The 24,054-nt window shown below is 39.9% G+C and overlaps 1 protein-coding gene across 1 annotated transcript in view; it reads right to left on the bottom strand.

Moving 5' to 3' along the window:
• The window catches only part of GUCY2C (guanylate cyclase 2C), a 69,820-nt gene that overhangs the window by 45,276 nt on the left and 490 nt on the right, over positions 1-24,054 (bottom strand). The window contains exons 2-5 of the mRNA XM_049782903.1: positions 11,026-11,141; positions 8,161-8,225; positions 2,486-2,701; positions 1,185-1,306 (exon numbers count right to left, since the gene is read on the bottom strand). Coding sequence (XP_049638860.1) covers positions 1,185-1,306; positions 2,486-2,701; positions 8,161-8,225; positions 11,026-11,141 — 519 coding nt within the window. The remainder of the gene's footprint in view (positions 1-1,184; positions 1,307-2,485; positions 2,702-8,160; positions 8,226-11,025; positions 11,142-24,054) is intronic.

Genomic DNA, 24,054 nt, shown 5'->3' with positions numbered 1-24,054 from the left:
TTTTATTGATACTGGTTAAAATCAGGTACTATTTAACTCATCCCAAATTTAATTTTATTGATTTTTTTTTCTTTTTTTTTTTTTTGGTTTTTGGTCCACATCTGGTGACACTCAGGGTAACTACTGGCTATGCACTCAGAAATCACTCCTGACTTGGGGAACCATTTGGGACACTGGGGATCAAACTGAGGTTTGTCCTGGATCAGCCACGTGCAAGGCAACGCCATACCGCTGCGCTATTGCTCTGGCCTCATGATTTATTTTCTGATACTTGCATTTACCATTCCTTTAACTTCTGTTGGAACAAGCAACATTAAATAAATGTTATAAGCTTGTCACGGAAGCAGACTGGGTGGAATGGGAGGGAACCTGGTACACATTGGTGAAGGGCACACTGCTGGTGGGACTGGTATTGGAACATCGTATGCTTGAAACAATTCTATGATAAAAAAAACTTTGTAAATCACAAAATCTTAATTAAAATAAATAAATAAAAATTATAAAGTCACAGATATCTGTGTTACCTTCAATGAGTTAATTCCTTTATTTTATTGGAGAACAAAAAACAAAACACAATAAAAACAAAAACGAAAAAGGGGCTGGAGAGATAGCATGGAGATAAGGCATTTGCTTTGTGTGCAGAAGGTCGGTGGTTTGAATCCTGGCATCCCATATGGTCCCCTGAGCCTGCCAGGAGCGATTTTTGAGCCTGGAGCCAGGAGTGACCCCTGAGCGCTGCCAGGTGTGACCCAAAAAACAAACAAAAACAAAAAAAGAAGGGGCCAGAGAGATAGCACAGCAGTAGGGACGTTTGTTTGCCTTGCACGCAGCTGACCCAGAATGGATGGTGGTTCGAATCCCAGCATTCCATATGGTCCCCTGAGCCAGCCAGGAGTGATTTCTGAGTGCAGAGCCAGGAGTAACCCCTAAGTGCCACTGGATGTGACCTCCAAAAAACAAACAAACAAAAAAAAACTTATTGGAGAAGATTAATGAAGATTTGTGCAATAGACATGGTGATATGGTGTTTTTATTATAACATAATAAATAGAATACTTTTTAAAAAAAAATAAAAGAATTAAAGCTCTCTCCAGACATACAATACAGGTAGAATTGATGATAGTAGTTCATTGGTGGTATTTGTCAATTTTAAGTTGGAAAAATTATCTTTCACAGCTACTTACCATTGCTTTTTCTGTTCTGGTCTGTTAAAATATCCTGAAACAGATCATCTCGTCTCAACATTTCCTTGAAGCTAAGTTGCTGAGAAAAATAGGAAACTCCAGCCTCTAAAGCATTGAGATACCTAGGAAAAAAAAAGAGAAAGAAGCCACTGAGCTACTGTGAGATTTTACACTATCTGCTCAATTCATTACAGATCTGTCTTGGGTGGGACATGTTTATCTGATACTCAGTTCTGCTGAGAAGACAACACACACCATGGTTCCACCTTTCCTGATTGTGGACATCTAATTTAGTTAAAGTATAGGGGAAGTTATGGGAAACATTCACGTGTATACAGATAACTGAAGTATGCTGGTTCCCTTACAAGTAGTAGCTGGCATCCTGCTATTTACAAAAGATTAACTTATCTACTCTGTGAGCACAGGTAAGATGAAATCTTCGTCTCCAGTTGTCAAAATTCAGAGAAGAATCACTTCTTCTTTCGAGGTGAGTTGGGTTCACCCCCATAGTCTCTTGAGAAAGCCTTTAGAGTTCATTCTCACAATTCCCTAGATGTGTGTTCTTGGTCGGGGCCTTCACTTATTTTGCAAAAAAGGCATACTTGGGAGGAAAGAGTGCAAAACCTAAGCAGCAGCCTGGTGATGGGGACATAATACAATAAAAAATTTATACTGGCCACTTGTGCTGAATAGCTAAACTGTACAATTTTATTCTAGCACTGGTGCCCATCAGCTGGTCCTCTGTTCTACCTGCTGTACCTTATTTAGTTCTCTAAATTCCACCCTCCTCTCTCACAGCTTTGTTGAGCAAAGAGGAATGATTTCTACCTGGCTGTAGGTAGAGGCAGAATGCACTGCATAGAAATTTTATCTGTTAAGTGAGGCTCTAGAGTTCTTGTCCTCTGTTTCCTAAAGGGTTAACTGAGAAAAACCAAAAAATAATGTGAAAGGAGGAAGTGTAGTAGATACCATAGATTTGTGATTCTGTTTCCTCTGCCCTCTTAGCTTAGCATAGATGTGTAAGAAAGTGGGCTCACAGGACCAGAGAGGTAGTACAGGGTAAGTTAAGGCACCAGCTTTGCATGCTTTACCTGCCACCAGCCTGAAACAGCTCTACAAAGTGTGGCCTATCCCCAAATCCCTTCAAAAAGGAAAGTGTCCATTCTCAATGTGTCTGTTATCAATTGTTTTCATTTTGATCTTACAAATATAGATGCATCCACTAAATTCCAGTGGGTCTCCCATGAACCTATGACTTCTCTCCATGGAAAAAGGCAGATAATATTAATGATCCTGCTTACCAGAAGCAGTCCTCAGTCTCATTATTATTCTTGAAAACATATGCAGTGTTCCAAACAGAGGATTTGAATGGCAATGTATCGTGCTTCCAGAAGTCCACCAAGAAGTACATCAGCTTCCTGGCTGGAGACATCAATCTGCTTAATGTCTCCTTGTAGTCACATGACAATCCAAAACTTCCAGCCGAAATCATGGGATATTCCCAGTTAGTGTCAAAGCTATTTTAGGAGGTGAGAAAGTGTCATGAGGATAAACTTATGTCAGAAAATAAGATCCCCACTACAACGTGACTGTCACTAGAAAGAATGAAACTCAATCAAGTGCCTAAGACATGTGTTGAAGTACTTGCCAGATTCTAAGAACAATCCAGGTATCCTCTCTATGACTGTTCATTTGACTTGACCTACAATGAATTGTCCTTTGGACTGTTACAATCTCTAAGCTGGAAACAAGCATTTAGGGGATGCAAGACTAAGAAAATAGAGCCTGGAGGCACAATTCCCACATATAACTTTGAAGGTGCCCTTGTCATGGCTTCTCCATGTATCATCTAATTTCTGCAATGAAGACACACCCAGGTTCTTCTGCAGCCCACAGGTCCTTAATTCTGGACTTAGAAAATAGTTCTCTTGGGGCCTGAGAAATAGCATGGAGGTAGGCGTTTGCCTGGCCTGCAGAAGGAAGGTGGCTCGAATGCTGGCATCCCATATGGTCCCTCAAGCCTGTAAGGAGTGATTTCTGAGCGTGAAGCCAGGAGTAACTCCTGAGCGCTGCTGGGTGTGACCCCAAAACCATAAAAAAATAGTTCTCTGGGCACTTTTTCTCAACTATTACCTAACAGATATTAGGTAAGGATTTTAGAGTTTTTCTCTCCCTGCTTAGTACAGGGACTTTCTTGTACCTTAAACATGTTAAGCTTTGTTATCACAGGAACAAGACAGATACTAGAAGTGATGGCCCTACCTCCCTGTCTAGATGACTGTTATTTATCCAGCAGGTCCTAGATTACATCTCTCTCTATGTATGTGTATGACTTTTGGTTTATTATTTTGTTTCTGCTTTTGCAGTGCTAGAGATTGATCCTGACCGTCCACATGGAAGGCAAATGTAGTGAGCTACATCCCGCTCAGGCAAACTCTATTACTCTCCTCCTCATCTGAGTTGTACACTCTTCTCTCTTTCCCCTGAGGACAAATACATCCTAGTTATATTACAAGGACCCACTGGTTTAAATTTTTAGTTTTGTCTCTCCATCAATTTTGTATTCTTCTATTGTATATATAGATGAAATTATACAACACTTGCCTTGTTGTTGTTGTTGTTGTTGTTTTTTGGGGGGCCACACCCATTTGATGCTCAGGGATTACTCCTGGCTAAGTGCTCAGAAATCGCCCCTGGCTTGGGGGGACCATATGGGATGCCAGGGGATTGAACCACGGCCCTTCCTTGGCTAGCGCTTGCAAGGCAGACACCTTACCTCTAGCGCCACCTCACTGGCCCCAACACTTGCCTTTTTGCCTTATTTTACTTCACGTAATCTCTTTGACTTCCTTTAGTTTTTATTTATTTATTTATTTTGTTTGTTTTTGGTTTTGGTTATTGGGTCACACCCAGCGGTGCTCAGGGGTTACTTCTGGCTCTGTATTCAGAAATCGCTCCTGGCAGGCTCGGGGGACCATATGAGATGCTGAGATTCATACTGGGGTCTGTCCTGTGTTGGCCGTTTGCAAGGCAAATGCCTTACTGCTGTGCTATCGCTCCAGCCCTGGCCTCCTTTAGTTTTTAAATGGAAAAAAAAATCTCATCTTTTAAATAGTCTGAATAGTATTCCACTATATAAAAGTACTCCAACTTCTTTATTTCATCATTTATTGATGGACACATCAGTTGCTTCCATTTTTAGTGCTTATAAATAGAATTGCAATAAGCATAAGGGTGTATATAACATTTGGGAGATGATGGTGGTACAGGACTTATTAGTGTTCAGAGCTTATTCCTTACTCTGTGTGCAGAATTGACCCCAGAAGTGCTCAGGGGACCATAAGTGGTTCAGGAATGGAACTAGCACTGGCTATATGCAAGGCAAGTACATTAACCCATTTTGTACTGGAATGGATATCCAAAAGTGAGATTGCTGCATCTTATGACAGCTCTATCTTTACCTTCTTGAGGAAGCACCACATTGTTTTCCAAGAGGGCTGCACCAATATACAGTCCCATCAACAGTGCATGAGGGTTTCTTCTTTTCCACACCCTACCCAGAACTTGTTTTTGATGCTTCTGTAAGGAAAATTCCTCATAATGTGAAGGTGTCATGTATCTGTGCTCTTAATTTCTATTTCCCTGATGCATAAGTTCTTTCTTCCCTGTGACTCTCTGTCTCTTTAGAGAAGTGTTGACTCAAAATCTTCTGTTCACTTTCTGATTGGGTTGTTTTGTATTAAATACCTATATCCATCAAGAAAACTTCCCTTAAGCCCAAGACCAGAATTTGATTTGTTTTGTTTTGTTTTGGGTCACACCCAGCGGTGCTCAGGGTTACTCCTGGCTCTGCACTCAGAAATTGCTCCTGGCAGGCACGGGGGAAGCATATGGGATGCTGGGATATGAATCACTGTTTGCAAGGCAAACACCCTACCACTGTGCTATCTTTCCGGGCCCCAAGACCAGAAGTTGAGTATTGCAAGTAGTATTTCTCTAATCTGTCTCTCCACGGAGAAAGAAATACTGCCTGTATTCTCAGTCTACACTTCTATTCTGCCTGGCTCACTTGGAGGGATTTGATAATGGAAGGGAAGGGAAAGGAAGGATAATGGAATGAAAACATAGATAAGGAAATTCTTTCTAGCGACAGGATTCCATAAAAAAGATTCCCTGGATTTACATTCTATAACTGAAAATAAATCATAAACAAGTTCGTATCCACGGTGCTTAAATAAAGTAGCAAAAATTAAAATAAATTTAAAAAGGTTGCTGGAATCCTGCCTGAAGCTCAGTTCTCCATATTTAGTTACAGTTCTTTGACTTCTTCAAATTGCTCCTTATCCCCATTTCTCCTCCCATTTTTCCCCTGACTATTTCTTTTCGTATCTTGAGTTCTGAAAGCCTTTTGTACTTTCTACTCCAATCAATTCTCAAACATCACAGTTGTTTGTGGCTACTTTGCAGAAAGCCATGTCACTCTGCCCTGTGGAAATCACTAGTGTCCTGTCACTATTCTGTTCCACTGAGCAGTGACTATCTTTTTAGACATGCCTCTGACAAAACTTAAAAGCTGCTTTGAACAAAAGGAGAACCTCAAAATGGTAATTCAATTTTCTTAGTCCCGTTTCTTCCTGGACTTACTTTAGAGTTTAGCTTTGTATTTATTTATTCATTTAAGTTTTGGTTTGTTCGCTTTGGAGTCACATCCAGCAGTGCTAGAGGCTACACTTGGCTCTGTACTCAGAATCAATACTAGTGGTGCTTGAGGGGTTGTAAATGGTGTCAGGATTTGAAGCAGGGCTATATGCTAGGTAAGAATTTTAGTTTAGTTTAGTTTAGTTTAGTTTTTGAATAACAACCAGCTGTGCTCAGGGATTAATCCTGGCTCTGTGCTCAGAAACCACTCCTGGCAGGCTGGGGGACCATATGGGATGCTGGGGATTGAACCTGAGTCGGCTGAGTGCAAAGCAATCATCTTATTCGCTGTATCTCCACCCTAGGCAAGCATTTTTAATCTTTGAACTGGTCCCTAAACTTAACTTCTAAAACTGAAGGTCATGCCCCAACTTGGGTTGAATAATTATAAGTACAGACTACAAAAAAAATTGTTTTAAAATAAATTTGTGATTTATTCCAAGGAAATTTTTGGTGTTTATTTTTTTTTTATTTTATTTTTGTTTCTTGGGCCACATTCAACAGCACTCAGAGGTTACTCCTGGCTCTTCACTCAGAAATCACTCCTGGCAGGATCGGGGGACCATATGGGATGCTGGGACTCAAACCCAAGTCCATCCTGGGTCGACCGCATACAAGGCAAATGCTCCACTGTTGTGCCATCTCTCCAGTCCCAATGTTTAGAGTTTATGCTTATTTAACACCTGAGTCCATTTAAAACTGTCTTGGGTTAGAAAAAGGTTGTGAGTAGAAATAGTTTATAGAGGCTTACTCTATAGCTTATTTACAAATGGGCAAATAATACAGCCTCAGGGAAAGTAAGCAAGGAGGGTAAGATTCTTTGTCTGCATTTTGATATGAAACTGGGTTCAAAAGAGGCTTCCATTCAAAACCTGGGCATATAGCTTAGTGAAAAAGCACCTGTTTTCAGGTGTGAGGTTGTGAATTTGATCCTCAGTACTGCCCCACCCTATGCAAAGGTGCAAAGGTGGTGTTACCAATTGTTCAGAATTCCCAGTGCTACAACAAAGTATGCCACCTCCAGAATCAAACAATTAAGTGTATGAATGAGCCCTAGTCATCCCAACAACAAAGGGAAAGGAAGATGAAATAAAAATTAAAACAGTGTAGTGAACTCATGCTTTTAAAAAGTGATTTCTTGGGGCCAGAGAGATAGCAGGGAGGTAGGGCATTTGCTTTGCATGCTGAAGGATGGTGGTTCAAATTCCGGCATCCCATATGGTCCCCTGAGCCTGCCAGGAGTAACCTCTGAGTGCTGCTTGGTGTGACCCATAAACCAAAATAAAAAGTGCTTTCTTATGTGTCTATATGCATATAGTGGGCCTATGCAAGTGAGTCTTTTGGTATAGCTAAGCATTAGAGATCAGAAGCTGAATTTGCAGCACAACTTTGGAGTTCTACTGTCTGTCCTCCAAAATCTATTGCAAGGGATCCTACAACTGTCTTTTCCTATAGATACAGAGCGACTCCTGGTTTCAGGGAAGATTTGAGCAGATTTAAGAGGGACACTGGGGGAAATGTTATTCTTCAAAAGGAGGGTTTTTCAAAAGGGAAATGAATGGAAAGGATAAGGATAACTTTTTTTGTTTGCCAACACACATAATTTCATTTTCAAGTACACTGGATGTTTTCCTATGCTGAAAAGGTGCTGTGCCAAGGACATTACTGTATGTGCTCCATTATCCTGAACAACATAGGAAATGAGTCCCTGGGCATTTTCTCTACCTTGCCCATAAGGGACAGAACAAAACCCTCTTAGGGCCCAGTACTTCTATGCCACTTCCTCTTGCTTCCTGCTCTGCCCATGTTGTATCATGTCTATCTGGAAAACCTCTGATATGATACATCCAGCTCACTGTCTTCCCAACTTTTTGCCATGTTATAAAACTTTCCATTTGTCCCATGTGGCTTCTTAAATTTTTAGCTTCTTAAATTTTTAGTGGTGCTCAGGGGTTACTTCTGGCTCTATGCTCAGAAATCACTCCTGGCAGGCCCAGGGGATCATATGGGTTGCCAGGATTCAAACCACTGACCTTCTGCATGCAAGACAAATGCCTTACCTCCATGCTATCTCTCGGGCCCCTTCTTAAATTTTTAGCAACCTGCAATCCTGCTGATCCTGATGTCACCAGAAAGGTGAAAGAGAGATGACTGTTCTATTTTGGGCACCATAGCCCTGGTGTGATTGCAACTAAACTACTTTTAGAGAAATCATGGTGAGCTGATCCTTGCTTGACATCATTCATAGTGGAAGTAAAACAATCACATTATGACTTACTACATCTGGAAGGTTGAGTATGTACACGAGGGCCCCAGGATGACACAGCCCACACTTCCTTTTTTCTGTAAGAGAAAAGAAACAAATCATCCCCCAAACTTCACTGGCGATTCCAAGTACAAGATATAAGAGACTAGGAAGGCTCTGGAGGGCTAGAAAGGGGCTCTCAGGCTGCTAGAATTCACTGAGCTGGATAGGGGCCATGTAGAGGACTAAGCAGTCTGAGTAAGATGGTGCTGCTGGTATAAGAAAAAGAGAGTTCCTGAAAGAATTCTTTGTCTAAAGGAGCTGGTGGACTCAAAGTGGCAGGATCTCTAGGCCAGATGGCACAGAGATTGGAATTGGAGAAGTTTGGGAGGAAAGAGGGAACATTTGTTTTAGAGAGAGCCCCAATCCAGGCTCAAGAGAACAAAAACAATGAAACCAGTCAGGAGACTACAGACCTGACTTTACACTATTTCTCAGGGCAACCTGACTGGGAACATCTTACCTGAAAAACAAAAAAACCAAAAAACCAAAAAATCAGGTCAGGCCTCTCTCCATAGAGGGAGAAGAAGCATGAACTCTGAGATTCCAACTTCCTTAAACTCTCAGGCTTATCACCTGCCCCTGGCCCTCAGAAACATTCAGCCCCTCTCCCTACCTATCCATGCATGTGATGGGACTGACTCAGACTTGGAAACCATGTGGCTCTGCAGTCAGTCCTCTGCTCCTTGGGGAGCCTCTTCTTAGGCACTAGTTAAGTGGGCATCTCACTACTTGTTTCTGAGAATTTGAAACTTTCTCACTCTATAAAGTTCAGGATGGGGGTTGGGAGAAAGGACTAAACAATAATCTTTCTCTTCCCTTTTTCATCCTTTTGGTCTCTACTTCCATTGTCTCCCTTAATCTTTCAATCACTACAGTGAAGTTGAGATTTAAGTTTAGTCCATAAGCAATTCTAAGTCATGATTATACACGTGGCTGTTGACTGAAACAGATCTCCGGTGAGAAATTTCAGCAGAGATCTCTCGGCATATGAGAATCTGAAATTATGTTAGAACATTTTTCTAACAGGATACCTGTGGGATTTTCCTCAAGAATATTGATTCTAAAGTTTAAAATTTAAGATGTTTTATTTTCATCTAAAAGAATGCATGCACACTGATATTCATTGGAGCACTCAGTAGAATAGCTAAGAGTTCAAATCAACTTAGATGTCCAACAACAGATGAGTGGACCATGATTTTGTGGTACATATAGCCAGGGGAATACTACATAGCTCTAAGGAATGATGCAATCATGTAATTTGCTACAGCATAGATGGAACTAGAAGATGAAGTAAGCCAGAGGAAGAAGGATAAATACAGAATATATCATTTATATGAGGTATTTATTAAAAAATTCATGAAGAAATGCAATGGCTTAAATGGGGGTTGTTGAGAACACTCTAGTTCTCACAATATAGTGAGGACAAGGAAATAAATTGAGTGGAGGGGGAGAAAGACATATAAAATAATGGGGGGTAGGGGTTAAGGGACTTCAGGTGCATTGGTAGTGTTTAGAAGGACAGAACTGTGGCGGGAGTGGGGCACTAGAAGGCATCTGACTTGAAAGTTCTAGCCTAGAATGGACTGCGGTTCCATCCCCCGGCATCCCATATATTCCCCCCAAGCCAGGAGCAATTTCTGAGCGCATAGCCAGGAGTAACCCCTGAGCGCCAATGGGTGTGCCCCCCCCCAAAAAAGGACAGAACTAAATATCCAAGCTATAGTCAACTAAAATGAAATCATGAGACCCAAACTTTTACAACCAAACTTAAAAATGTGTCTGTAATGATGGCAGACTGGCATGTGATGGATTCTGGAAAGATTGGTGGAGGAAGGTTGACTTTGGTGGTGGGATTGGTCCTGAAACACTGTATGTCTTAAACTTACCTATGAATAACTTTAAATCAGAATTGTTTAAGTAATTTTTAAATTAAAAAGAAAGAAAAAAAAAGAAAAATTACTTTCCTACCACTACACACAGGCACACACATACACACACTACTTGTCTCTAAGAAAAGAAAAAAAAATCAATCCTGTTTCCATTATATAGATAAATTTGTAGAGTATTTTGTTGAGTAAAGTTACTCAGAAGAAAATAAAAATACAGAGGACAATCTCATAAAGAAATATGCAAGGGCAAAACAAATTTTTCAGAACTGATCTCTAGAACTGAAATTGTTATGGAAAGGTGTGTGGGGTTGTGGGGAGAAGGTAAGGGGTTACATTGAGGCAATGGTGGAGGAAAACAGACACTCAGTGGAGGGCTTGTCCAAAAATTGTATACATAAACCCCATCATTAGTAGGACCATAAATTATGGTGCCTAAAAATTTGAAATATTAAAAAGTTAAATTTTTTAAAGAATTTAAGATGTTTTCTTTTTTTGTTTGTTTGGTTTCGTTTTTGGACCACACCTGATGACACTCAGAAATTTTTGACTATGTGCTCAGAAATCGCTCCTGGGTTGGGGGACCATATGGGATGCCCGGGGATTGAACCGTGGTCTGTCCTAGGCTAGCACCGGCAAGGCAGATGCCTTATCACTTATGCCACTGTTCTGCACTGAATTTAAGATGTTTTAAAGCCAATTGAAATTAAAACCAGCTTCCTCCACACTACTGAACACAGTCCATGGCTTTATTCACTGTGAACATAATCCATGGCTAAGGTTCTCCTCACTTCCCTGCATTCCTGAGAGGCCATGATACATGGGAGAAACAGGCATAAACTCAGCAGATCTGCCTCCAACACATTGACAGCTGGAGGCCATAGCCAAGTTCAATGTGGGAACTCCTAGGCCAAGAAGGCTGAGGCATAGCAGAAGAGCCAAGACTCACCGATATATTCCGGAGCAGATCTAGACCTTCACAGGTGCTGCTTCGACAGTCATTCTTCCATTTATAAATAAAGTTGTCCGAATAGATAAAGTCAGCAGTCAGATTCACATTTATGTCTATTATCCAACAACCAAGGACAAAAAAAACCCCAGATGTTATTATTCTGTAATTCATACTAGAGGTGAGATTTAACATTTGCCAACCAGTCTGTGGAAAAATGGGTATTTTCACTGAAACTGAGGAATATTCCAGTTTCTAGTTCCTATCATACTCTGTCATTTCTTTCTTCTCTATATTTCTTTCTCAATAGGTGGCTGGGCATAATCATCCCACCTTTAAAAAATAACTCATTTAAGGGCTGGAGACGAAGCACAGAAGATATACACTTGCCTTGCACACAATCAACATTAGTTCCATCACCAACACCCTACATGGTTCCTCAAGCCCTGTCACGAGTGATCCCTGAGCTTAGAGCCAAGAATAGTCAGAAGAAAATGGGTGAGATACAAAATTATCTCTCTTGTATGTGGGACTACAGATACACAATATGTTGCAACCAATAATGGAAGAGTTGATTAATACAACTGAATTAGCAGTAGAGTTTTAAAAGAGAGGGTGTAGGAGTTCTTAAAAGAGAAAGATGGGTATTATAATGATGGGTGTGGTGTTAGAATTATGTGAATGAGAAATCATTATTAATAGTATTGTAAACCACAGACCTCATGTAATTAAACCATTATTTAAAAAAAAAATAAGCCCAAAATTTCCCTACTAATTTTGTGCTGGGGAGATGTATCATGGGCTAACGTACATATTTTGCACGTAGGAACCTCAGTTTTGCATCACAGTACTACATGGTTCCTGGAGCACTACCAGGAATAACCTCCAGCACTATTTGATGTGCACCCAAGAACAAAACTAAAATGGCACGCTTTTTGTGCTAGGGATATGGATCAGTAAAAATAAATAAAAAGAAAGAAAATAAATAACTAATTTGAAATGTACACTTTGATGACTTTTAATAAATGTATTTTAATGTACAACAATTTTAGGATCTAGTTCTAGAACATGTTCATTCCTCTTCTTTTCTTTTTTTTTTTTTTTTTTTTTTTTTTGGGTCACACCCGGCAGTGCTCAGGGGTTATTCCTGGCTCCAGGCTCAGAAATTGCTCCTGGCAGGCACGGGGGACCATATGGGACGCCGGGATTTGAACCGATGACCTCCTGCATGAAAGGCAAACGCCTTACCTCCATGCTATCTCTCCGGCCCCCATTCCTCTTCTTTTTACATCACATTTTCTCTTTTCACAGGAAGTGTTGGAAAGCAAAGACTTGATCCTTACAGGTTAGATTCTAGGGTCAGAGAGTTATTACTGTGGGTAAGAAACTTGACTTGGACTCAGCCAATGTAGATTTGATCCCTGACATCCCATATGGTCTCCTGTGCACTGCCAGGAATGAATCTTGAGCACAGAGTCAGGAGTAAACTCTGAGCACTACCAACGTGGGAGTAAAGACAGTAGAATCATTTGGCGTGGTTCTATTCTCTTTCCAATAAAATCAATTCATGATCAAAATATGATTCATAATCAGAGACATCCTGAATTTTTGACACTTTCCACTGAAGTCTAAAAACCACCACTTCTGGGGATGGGTGATGTTTCTATGACTTCCTGTAGAAACCCTAATGGTTAACTCTGTATAAAAAGGGCTTAAACCCAAGTTTGTCAAGTCTAAAACATGTTTGTCCCTTTCAAAGAGGAAAACAAGTCAATAATAGAAATTACTGTTCTTCTGATGATACAAATCAGACATCATATAAATTTCTTATGGGATCTGTCTATTCAGAGAATGGATACCTTTACCTCTCCTTGAGGTCATGCCTACCTAGTAGACAGGATGCTTCTAACTACCCAGGAACATTTTGCCTCTTGCTTTTTTGTGTGCTATTAAAGAACATATTCTGTCTTTTTTTTTGGGGGGGGGGGAGAACTAAATAAGATAGGATAGTAGCTTTGGAGGTTTTTGTTTGTTGGTTGGTTTTTTGTTTGTTGTTGTTATTGTTGTTTTTGGTTTAGGACCAAACTTGTTAATAATGTTCAGGGACTGCTGCTGCAAGTAGTGCTTGGGGAACACACAGTGTAAACCTGGGGTTTACACTGGCAAAGCATGTGCTCATCCCATTAAACTATCCCTTTGGCCTGAGAAGATGGCAATTTTTAATGTTGTAAGAAGCAGGCAAATAGGAGAGGCCAATTATTTATTTATTTTGCTTTTTGGGTCACACCCGGTGATGCTCAGGGGTTACTCCTGGCTATGAGCTCAGAAATTGCTCCTGTCTTGGGGGACCGTATGGGATGCCAGGGGATTGAACCGAGGTCAGTCCTAGGTTAGCACCTGCAAGGTAAACGCCCTACCATTTGTGGCATGCTCTGGCCCCAGGCGAGGCCAATCTTATTTAATTCTCCAAAATGGGAATAAAGAACTTCAGAAACCAGGAGAATAGGATGATGAAACTGTGTTGAGTCTGGGAGAACAACATAGTGCACAGGGGAATAGTCTGGTTAAGATCTTGGGAAGTTGCAGGAGGAAAGGATGTGGAGACCAGAGCATAGGCACATTATGACACAAGTCCTGGGAAGTTGGCCACACTTGTCTCTCTTAATGCATAAGGTTGTTTCCTCCATCAGACTTCTTATGGGAGTTCTTCTCCCTCCTGCCACCATAAGAGGCACTAAAGATGGCATCCTTAAAAACCCAAGGTTTCAGGCAGCCCAAGATGAGTACAGCAAGAGTCACAGCTAAATTCAGCACAATCTTAGGAGATGGGAACGTAGCAAGTATGAGGTGAAGTGTTGGATGAGTGTCTTCATCTTGGAGGTGCCACTTCCTCACTTATATATTGATAGAACTGAATTGGTCTCAGCTGATATATATATCTAGCCCATAGCTGTGGGTTTTTGCCTGCACTATCTCACTTAGCTCTCTCTGAGCATCTTAAGAGGTTAATTACTATCTTATCTTCCTAATTTAAAATTGAGGAAATGTAATTTAGAGAGGGAGATTAAATGTCTGAAGTTACATAAATGGCAAGAGGTAAAGTTGGGATTTCAATTCATGTCAGTCTGATTCTAGAATAGAATGGGCCAGAGCAATAGTATATTGGGTAGGGCATTTGTCTTGCACACAGCTGTCCCAGGCTTGCTCCCCAGAATGCAATATGGTCCCCGAAGCACTTCCAGGAGTAATTCCTCAATGTAGAGTCAGAAGAAACCCCCGAGAATGACTTTTCTGTTCCCCTAAATTTTTTTTATTTATTTGAAATGAAAATAATAGGATTGTTCTCAATGTTAGACAATTATTATGACTAAGAAAATAAAGAATATAACTGTAAACTTGTTTATTTTCCCCAAGTAAGTGAACTGAAGTAGTCAGTGAATCATATTGTTAATACATGAGTAATGTTAATATGAATAGGCTATTATGTTCATTGTGTTTTTGTTAGTAGTGAAGATTTAAGACTCTTTGTGAGCAGCTTTTTAAAAGATGCATTAAAATACAGAAATTGCTTTAATAATTAAAACAAAAAATAAGTTAAAAGTACATAGCTTTTTATTGAATTCGCTTCTGCCTTCCTCTTTTACAACAGGACCAAGAAGAAAGGCCATTTATCCTATCCCAAATTTTGAAATAATCACAATAATTTTTAAGAATAGCAACAGGTTTTTGTCCAGGAGTGAGCATCAGCATATGCCTCTTATGTGTTTAATGCCTGGTTTAAAGCCCCAGCAGCAGCAGCAGCAGCAGCAGCAACAACAACAAATAGACTATAAACAGGTTTTGAGATCAATTCATGTCTATATAATATACTGTAGCTAAACTGGATGTTTTAATATCTGGAGCACACACACACATACTGCTTTCCTAATTCCCTTACCCTGTCTTCCCTAAACACAAAAGCACATATCCTCTCACTTCCTATCTGATTGGCACCCAGAGCAGAGACTCTACCTACAACTAGTGAAATATTCCCTGAGGTAGTCTTGTGGCTGCAGATTGTTTTCATTGTGGATTTTTAAAATTTTTTTTTGATTTTTGGGTCACACCCAGCAGTGCACAGGTGTTACTCCTGGCTCTACGCTCAGAACTTGCTCCTGGCAGGCTCAGGGGACCATATAGGATGCCGGGATTCGAACCACCATCCATCTGCATGGAAGGCAAATGCCTTACCTCCATGCTATCTCTCTGGCCCCTCATTGTGGATTTTTAAGTTAGCCTCTTTTTTGTTTAAAGTTATGGCAATAGTTTTGGGTTGAGGGACTCTGGCCTTTTTTTTTTTTTTTTTTTACATATATTGCTATCCTTTTTGTTCCAACAGTCAAAATAAAACAAATCAACATAGTAATTTATACATTGGTTATTCTGGTAGTTGTTCTTGTTATTATAGTTTGTATGTATTGAGAAATATGAAAAATTCAAGCCAAACTTTCTGAAATGCTTTCAACTGTTTTGAAGCATCTGCTTCTGTTTCTAAAAACATTCAGCTCTAGAAAACAAAAGCTATCTCCAGTCATTACACGTGGTCCAGCCAAAAGCCATGAGGCTGGTAATGCTCCAGTTCCCACAATCACTAGGCCAAAGGAGATGCCAGCCATTTCACCTGCTGATATTGACTTAATAAATAAAACGAATGCCAAAAAGGAGATAGTGACAGCCGAATCAGATGCTGAATCCAAAAGCAGATCTGTAAAATTACCACTTGCCCTGACCCCATCACAGCTGCCAATTTCTCAGAGAAAATGGCACTAACACAGACCCAGAACTAACTCCCTCCCATCAGGAAAACAATCAAACTTCAACCTATATGGATTTAAATATGGAATATCTCGGCCTATTTAAGAAAGTGTGTCACAGTATGGTATACATTCTACATTGGTGGGTGTTGTATCCATCAGAACTTTAATACTGTGGCTAAAACCTGCCTGAGTGCTTCAGTGCTTACAGTGGAAGATGTGATTTCTGAAGGAGCTAAGATTAAGCTTAATAGCCTAGATGACCCTGAAAGGATGGTTGCAGGAGTTCCATTGTCTTATGAGCTGCTGATAGGAGTAGGTGAATTCTCAAAATAAATAAGCAGGCAAAATTACTCTGTGCTATTTTCGGACTCATCAGAGAGCTCACATTAAGACTTGGGAAAAAATTGACTCAAAAAATTGATGTCAAATTTAAGGGTAGCTATACAAAGATTTTTCCAGGGGGCTTCTGAGGCATATGCAGAATTTCTAGAGAAATGAACAGATGGTATCCCAAGGCAGATTAAAGACATGGTAGCACAACACGTCCTGATAAAAAACATTAGCCTTTAATAATGCCAATGAAAATGGTCAGGCTGGTTATATTATATACCATCAAGGAGAGAGAAGATGTTATGGAATTTCTACATGCTGTAGAAATGTTGAAATATGCAGTTCTCTCTCCCCACCTGCTGCTGCTCCTTTATCAAGCTATGCTATTCAAATGAAAACTCTGGGGAACCAGAATGGACACAATTATCTGGTTAGTGGACATGGTAGATTTTGCCCAAGGAGAACACTTGGAATTTGCCTAACATGTGGCAAAGGATTCCATTGGGCTAGATATTGTTTCTCTTATCATATTTTTCAGCAACTATGGAAGGGGCCAAAAACCAGCCCCACAATTTCAGGTCAGATGCTTGTATGTGGCAAAATGGGGCATGTATGTAGTAGATATTGTAGGATACAATCATTTTCTGCTCTGGTTCCTGGACTTGCCCCCTCTAGGTCAAGACTTAATCATCCTGTCTTGAGAAACTGGGCCAGGAACCAATCCCAGGCCCCACAAAATCAGGGAACTTTTTTGGTCAATAGTTCATCTTTCCAGCTTAGTCTAGGAGAACTCTATAGCATAAGCTTATTAAAGCTTGAAACTTTAGGAAGTAGTACCCTCAATATACCCAGTCCTAAAGAATTAACCATAATATCAGCTCAGTGCCCTTGCAAGGTAAGATCTGGCATAAAAGGGTCAATTCCTTCAGGAACTATGGGTCTGATAATAGGGAAAAGCAGACTAACTCTTAAAGGTATTTCTGTTCATCTGGAAATTATATACTGAGGCCATGTTAAAGAAATAATAGTTCTTGTTACTGTGTCAACAGTTTGGAAAATTAAAAAGGTAAAAAGCGGGGCCAGAGAGATAGCATGGAGATAAGGCCTTTACCTTTTATGCAGAAGGTCAGTGGTTCGAACCCCGACATCCCACATGGTCCCCTGAGCCTGTCAGGAGCTATTTCTGAGCACAGAGCCAGCACCTGAGCATTGCCGGGTGTGACCCAAAAACCAAAAAAAAAAAAAAAAAAAAAAAGAATAAGAAAAAGGGTAAAAAGCAACTTTATGTTATGCCTGGCAGATTAGAATACATCAGGAAGGGTGTTTCAGAAGTACAAACCCTGCTGCTTCTGCAAATCCATTAATAGCTTTTACTGCTCAGTTTATAGAAGAAAATCCAATGTTAACCTTTGAAATCCAGGACAGGAAGTTTGAAGAAATGTTTGACTCAGGTACTGAAGTTTCTGTGATTGCTTTAAAACACTGGCCCTACAATTGGGCTTTGCAGGATATATCTTATAGTCTGAAAGAAATAAGTGGTGCTGGGCCCGGAGAGATAGCACAGCGGCGTTTGCCTTTCAAGCAGCTGATCCAGGACCAAAGGTGGTTGGTTCGAATCCCTATGGTCCCCGTGCCTGCCAGGAGCTATTTCTGAGCAGACAGCCAGGAGTAACCCCTGAGCACCGCCAGGTGTGACCCCCCCCAAAAAAAAAAAAAAGAAATAAGTGGTGCTTTGCACCCAGTGTCTCTTCACCAGAGTGCTAGGCTTTTGAAGTGCTTAGGACTGGAAAATCAACAGGCTGTTTTTCTACCACATGTAGTTCCAATTTCCAAAAACCTCTGGGGGCATAATTTGCATGAGCATGGAGGGCATAATATAACATATCTCACCTAACCCCTTCTCATTTCACCAGTTCAGATGTTTTGCCTTATCACCCAAACCTGTTAACTAGTTTAGAGGTTTCACCTTTTTTTTTTATTATTTTTTAATCTTTATTTAAACACCGTGATTACAAACATGATTATAGTTGTATGATTACAGTCACCTTTTTAATTGAAGCCATTGGGTTAAAGTGCCAAGCACCTATTCCAATCAAAAGGAAGTCGAATGTTCCAATTTAAATTCCCCAGTGGCCTATGAACAGCACAAAACTAAAGATGCTGAGAAACTTAGTTGATGAGCAGCTAAGACTGTGACACATTGAAACCTCCTTTTCTGAATGTAATTCCTCTATTTTAATACAAATAAAATCAGGTAGCTAGAGACTTTTATTTAAGAGCTGTCAATGCATTCATAGTTCCTATGGGAAAACTACAAAATGGCTTACCTTCACCAATAGCCATTTCAAAAGACTGGCTTTTGATAGTAATTGTCTTAAAAGATTATTTTTATAATATTTCCCTTCACCCAAAAGACAGAAAGTGTTTTTCCTTTTCAGTTTCCTCTCTCAATAATAGAACCCGCATGCAGCAGTTTCAACGAACAGTTTTATCATAAGGCATGACTAACTCACCACCATGTGTCATTATCTTATTAATGTGGTCTTACATCAAGCTTTCAAAAAGTTCCCCAGACATATTTGTCCACTATATGGATGACATTCTCATGGCCTGCTCTGTTAGAGAATTATAATGTTTGTATGAATGCCATTAGTTGAATGCAGGTTGCTGGCTTAGCAATAACCACAAGAAAAATTTCATACTCTGCCTCAGTTTCAATATTTGGGCTTAGTATTGGAGCATAATTTATGCAAAGATAATTCATACCCAAAATATTTCTATTTGTCAGAAAAAAATCTAAGGACTCTTAATGACTTTCAAAAATTCTTAGGTTATATTAATTGGATCCATCCCTCCCACTAGATTCCAAAATCTGAACTCAGCAACTTCCTCAGCACACTGAAGGGAGATCCAGACTTAAATAGCCTTAGGTTTTTAATTCCAAAGGCCCAAAAGTAATTGAATTTTTCATGAATTGGCTCCCAAAGTTCTATCTTTCCAGATTCATACCTGCAGAGAGGGTATGACTTTTAATTTTTGCAACTCCTCATTCTCCTATGGGTGCTATTGCTCAGCTGACTGGGACTCTGGAATAGGTTTTTTTTGTTTGTTTGTTTGTTTTTCAGCCACACCCAGTGATGCTCAGGGGTTACCCCTGACTATGTGCTCAGAGATCGCTACTGGCTTGGGGGACCATATGGGATGCTGGGGTATAGAACCATGGTCTGTTCTAGGCTAGTATGTTCAAGGCAGATGCCTTACCAATTGTGCCATCACCCCTGTCCCTGGAATAGGTTTATTTACACAAAAAGCAACCTCATACATTTGAGCCCTATTTGGAATTTATCACTGCTCTTATCATCAAAGCAAGGCTCAGAGTGATTTTTTTGTTTTCTGTTTTTGTTTTTGTTTTTTTTTTTGTTAGGTTTTGATCCTGAAATAATGGTCCTGCATTTCCAAAAAAGGAAGTAGAATGCATATTACCTCTCAGTGAGTCCCTTCAATGAGCACTATCATATTTTTCAGGAGAATTTTACTTCCATTATCCATCTGGAAAGGACTGGGATTTCTTCAAAAGGACACATTTTGTAATCTCCTCTATTATTCATTCCTCCCTATATTTGATGATGACAGATCATCATCAGGAAAAGGCAGTATTCAGTGCCTTTATTCAGTATTCAGTTCACTGAACACAACAGTGCTTACAAATTGCAACTCTGTTCAATAAGTGGAACTTGCTACTTTAAATTACTTATTATTACATGTTCCAGAGCAATGCAGCATAGTAAGGATCCAGTTTATATGGTAGGATTATTCCCAGGCATAGTAACTGCCTCTTTAAATGCTCATAACCAGGTTGTTCAAGACTTTTTTTTTAACAATTACAAACCCTTTTGCAAAAATGTTCTGAGCCAATTTTTATCACTCACACAAGAGCCCATTCTGGCCTCCCAGGGCCAAAGATGCAAGGAAATGAAGCTGACCATTTAGCCATGCCAATATTTAAGTCATCTGCAGAATAATATGCAGCACTACATGTGAACTATCATATTCCATGGAGGCAAGCCAGATAGATTGTCGATAAGTGTAACATTTGCATGTCTTTGAACAAAAATACATATGTAGCTGGGGCAGAAGCAATAGCAGAATGGGTAGGGTGTTTGCCTTTCACAAGGCCCTGGTTTAATGCCCCAGAAGCAGCAACAGGTTTTGAGACCAAATCATGTCTATTTAACACACTAACCATGTATCTTTCAACTTTTATGGCTATATGATCTTTTTTTTTAATTTGATGAGATGAAATTTCTTCACTTTTATCTTCCAAAATCCTAAGTGCTAGGTAGTTGATTAAGGAAACACTGAAGGAATGGAGTGATCGTACAGTAGGTAAGGAACATGCATGCATCATATGTGGTTTTGATCCCTGGCATCCCATATGGGATGCCACCAGAAATGATTTCTAGGTGCAGAGGTGGGAGTAACCCTGGAGCAACTTTGGGTGTGGCTCAAAACTCCAAAATAAATAAATAAATAAATAATGAATGAATGATTGAATGAATGAAAACACTTGGGGAAAGGGTAAAAAAGAAAACACTGAGCACTTATCAGAAATGGGATGAATTTAAATCAAAGATTGGTTTGTTATTTGAATTTATTAATTTGGAGGTGAGGTTGACCATATTCAGTGGTGCTCAAGAGCACCTGGCTCTGTGCTTATGGATCAAATGCAATATTGAGAGATTGAACTAGACATGGTCACATGCAAGGCAAGCAGTTAACTCATACTATCTCTGGCCCCTAAAACTTGATTTTTAAAAGAAGGTGTTACACCAAGTTATTGTTTTTACTCTTCCCAGAACCTCACTCAACAAACACTCCTCCACCATAATAGCTCACTTCTGGGAGAATGTTTAGATTAGAACATAGAGTGATCCAAGAACTATCTCTGGGTTCTAAGGATAGAAGCTGACCACAGCGACTCTGGAGATATGGGCTGAAATATACAGCAAATAAGAGTATTTATAGGGTTATTATGTAAGAAATATAATCACATGTAATTAAGGAGATGATGTTCTAAGGTTGAAAGAACCACTTTTCCCCATTTCCCACATAACCTCATATTAGAAAACTCACAACAATTTTTTAAGTACCAGAGCAAAATAATGATTTTTACCTTTTGGATCCACAACACTTGTATTAATTTTCTTCAACTCAACTTTTAAATATATATCTTAGGTTCTTAGATATCTTAGATATCTTAGGTGTCTCAGTGCTAAAAATGTCTAGAGTACTCTATTTTGTAGCATTTTCTTGCATCAACATCCAACCAAAAAAATGAATCATCAAATGTAAAACCTTAACATCACTTTCTCTTCTATTCATCGAAACTATGTGCTCATTACTTCATTCATCCACTTTTCCATTAATACCTATTTCATAAATGAGATGAGTGAAACTTAGACTAAAAGACTCATTCAGTGTCACTTGTAAATGATGGCATGGGAATGCAAATTAAGATGTATGACTTCAGAAGACAAGACTTTAACCATGGACCCCCAAACCCGCCAGGAATAAGCTCTGAGTGCAGAGCTAGGAGTAAGCTCTGAGCACTGCTGGGTATGCACACCCCATCCAAAAAGAGACTTTAACCAATATACTATACTGTATATTTTTGTTTGTTTATTTGGGGGCATACCCAGTGATACTCAGAGGTTCCTCACACTTTCAAGGACCAGGCAGTCCTGGGGAGTGACCACAGGACTCCAGCCCTTTATGCTCTCTGTCTTTCCATGCTGCTTACTTTTATGCTGAGTGACTTGACTTTTTTTTTTTTGGTAGGGGAGAGGGTTTGGGTCACACCTGGTGGCTCTCAGGTGTTACTCCTGGCTCTATGCACAAAAATTGCTCCTGGCAGGCATGGGAGACCATATAGGATGCCAGGATTAGAACCACTGTCCATCCTGGATTGGGTGCATGCATGGCAAACACCCTATCGCTGTGCTATCTCTTCCACCTCAGAGTGACTTGATTTCTGAAGAGTGACAACTGCACTGCAAAGATCAAAATAGAAACATTTTCAACAAGGTCAGTATCAATGAAAATGATCGCTTACAGAGTTCTCACCACAAGTCCAGTCAGTGTGATGTGTCCTACTCCAAATTTCCTCACATAATTCACACTATGTAAACCTGAGGTTCTCCCTTCTGTAAGGATGGTAAAGAGGGGACTGAGACTTGAAAACTGCATTTATTCAAGGTGCCTGGTGAGAAGTGGTAACATGAAAGACTGAAAACTGATCTACTTAATTCCAAATCTTTAACCAGAACATATTATTTGTTATTTGAACCTAGTGCATGGTAACTACAGACCTCACACTGTCTGGAATCAAACAGATAAAATTTCAAATCTCATGCAAACAGGATGACCTTAACAAAGTTCTGAAAGCACGGTGCATCCATGTCAACTATGCCAGTCTCACAGAGATGAGGAGAGATGGGACTTCTTAGCTAGTCATGACAGGTACTTATTAAAACAAGCAAACAAATAAGTAAAATCTAGTACAGGGGTGAAGGGAAAGAGTGTTTAAAAGAGAGCTCTCATGGCTTTCCATCTTAGTCCCGACTCAAACCACAAGCTTTTTCTACTCCACAGTCTGGGAGAGAAATGGATTTTTATCTAGAGTCCTCCCATTCTATCATAACTACAGATCAGTTCGTTTACTTTCTTTTTGCTCCTTGCTTAGACAGGAGAGAAGCAATGTAGGATGTATAGAAGGAAGACGTTATGTTTTTATGCTGGGGGGATACCTGTTGCAATTATTATCCTAGAATTTTAAACATAGTAAATCAAGACATATCCTACTGCAACTCAAATAAACATTAACATGATGAAATAGTCATGAACAGTAGTAATTATACTGCTGGCAATCTAGGCTCAAAGAACAGAAAACAAAAACCCTAGATGCAAGGAAATGTTTTCTGAACTATTTTTAACATTATTGCAAGAAATTAAAACCAAAAGATTATATGTATATGTATATATATGAAAAGAAATTAAAAGCAATGGAACAATAAATAATAGGAGATGATTCAATGAGGTCATTCATATGTTGTCCTGAAGGAACATCCTTCAGTCCTAAAGGACTTTCGTGCAAGAAAGTCACTTGAAATTATTGGGAATGAGATGGAAGTATTGAGAACATTTGTTTATCATTATGGTGATCCTAACCACATTTCGAACACAAAAACTGCGAAGCATCTGAAACAGCTAGAGGAATATTGGGGATCGAACACAGTTGGCTTGGTGCAAGACAAATGCCCTACCCACTGTGCTATATCACTCTGGCCTGCCAATGTTATACTTTGTTTTGTTTGTTTGTTTTTGGGTCACATCTGGTGTCATTCAGGGGTTACTCCTGGCTCTGCACTCAGAAATTGCTCCTGGCAGGCAAAGGGGACCACATGGGATGCTGGGATTTGAACCACCATCCGTCCTGGATCAACTGCATGCAAGGCAAACGCCTTGCCACTGTGCTATCTCTTCATCCCCATTAATGTTATACTTTTAATTAATATTCCAAAATAACAATTTTTTTATTTTTGGCCACACCTGGTGATGCTCAGGGGTCACTCCTGGCTTGGGGGACCATATGGGACACCAAGGATTGGACCCAGGTCTGTCCTGGGTCAGCTGCATACAAGGCAAATGCCCTACCACTGTGCTATTGTTCCGGCACCTAAAAGATAACAATTTTATTCATACATTTTCTCATTTCCACACCTGGGTTAGCTATAAGCAAGGCAAGTGCTGTACTAACTCTCCTACTATACTATCACTCCTGAACTGCTTCATTCATCTTGATGGAAAGCCCTAAGAAATCTCAGGTTCATAGCAGATCATGCTC

This window comes from Suncus etruscus, chromosome 11 (genome assembly GCF_024139225.1).
Source record: "Suncus etruscus isolate mSunEtr1 chromosome 11, mSunEtr1.pri.cur, whole genome shotgun sequence".
Taxonomy (NCBI): domain Eukaryota; kingdom Metazoa; phylum Chordata; class Mammalia; order Eulipotyphla; family Soricidae; genus Suncus; species Suncus etruscus.
The sequence above is the reverse complement of the archived record's forward strand: the minus strand, read 5'-3'. Positions and strand labels throughout refer to the sequence as shown.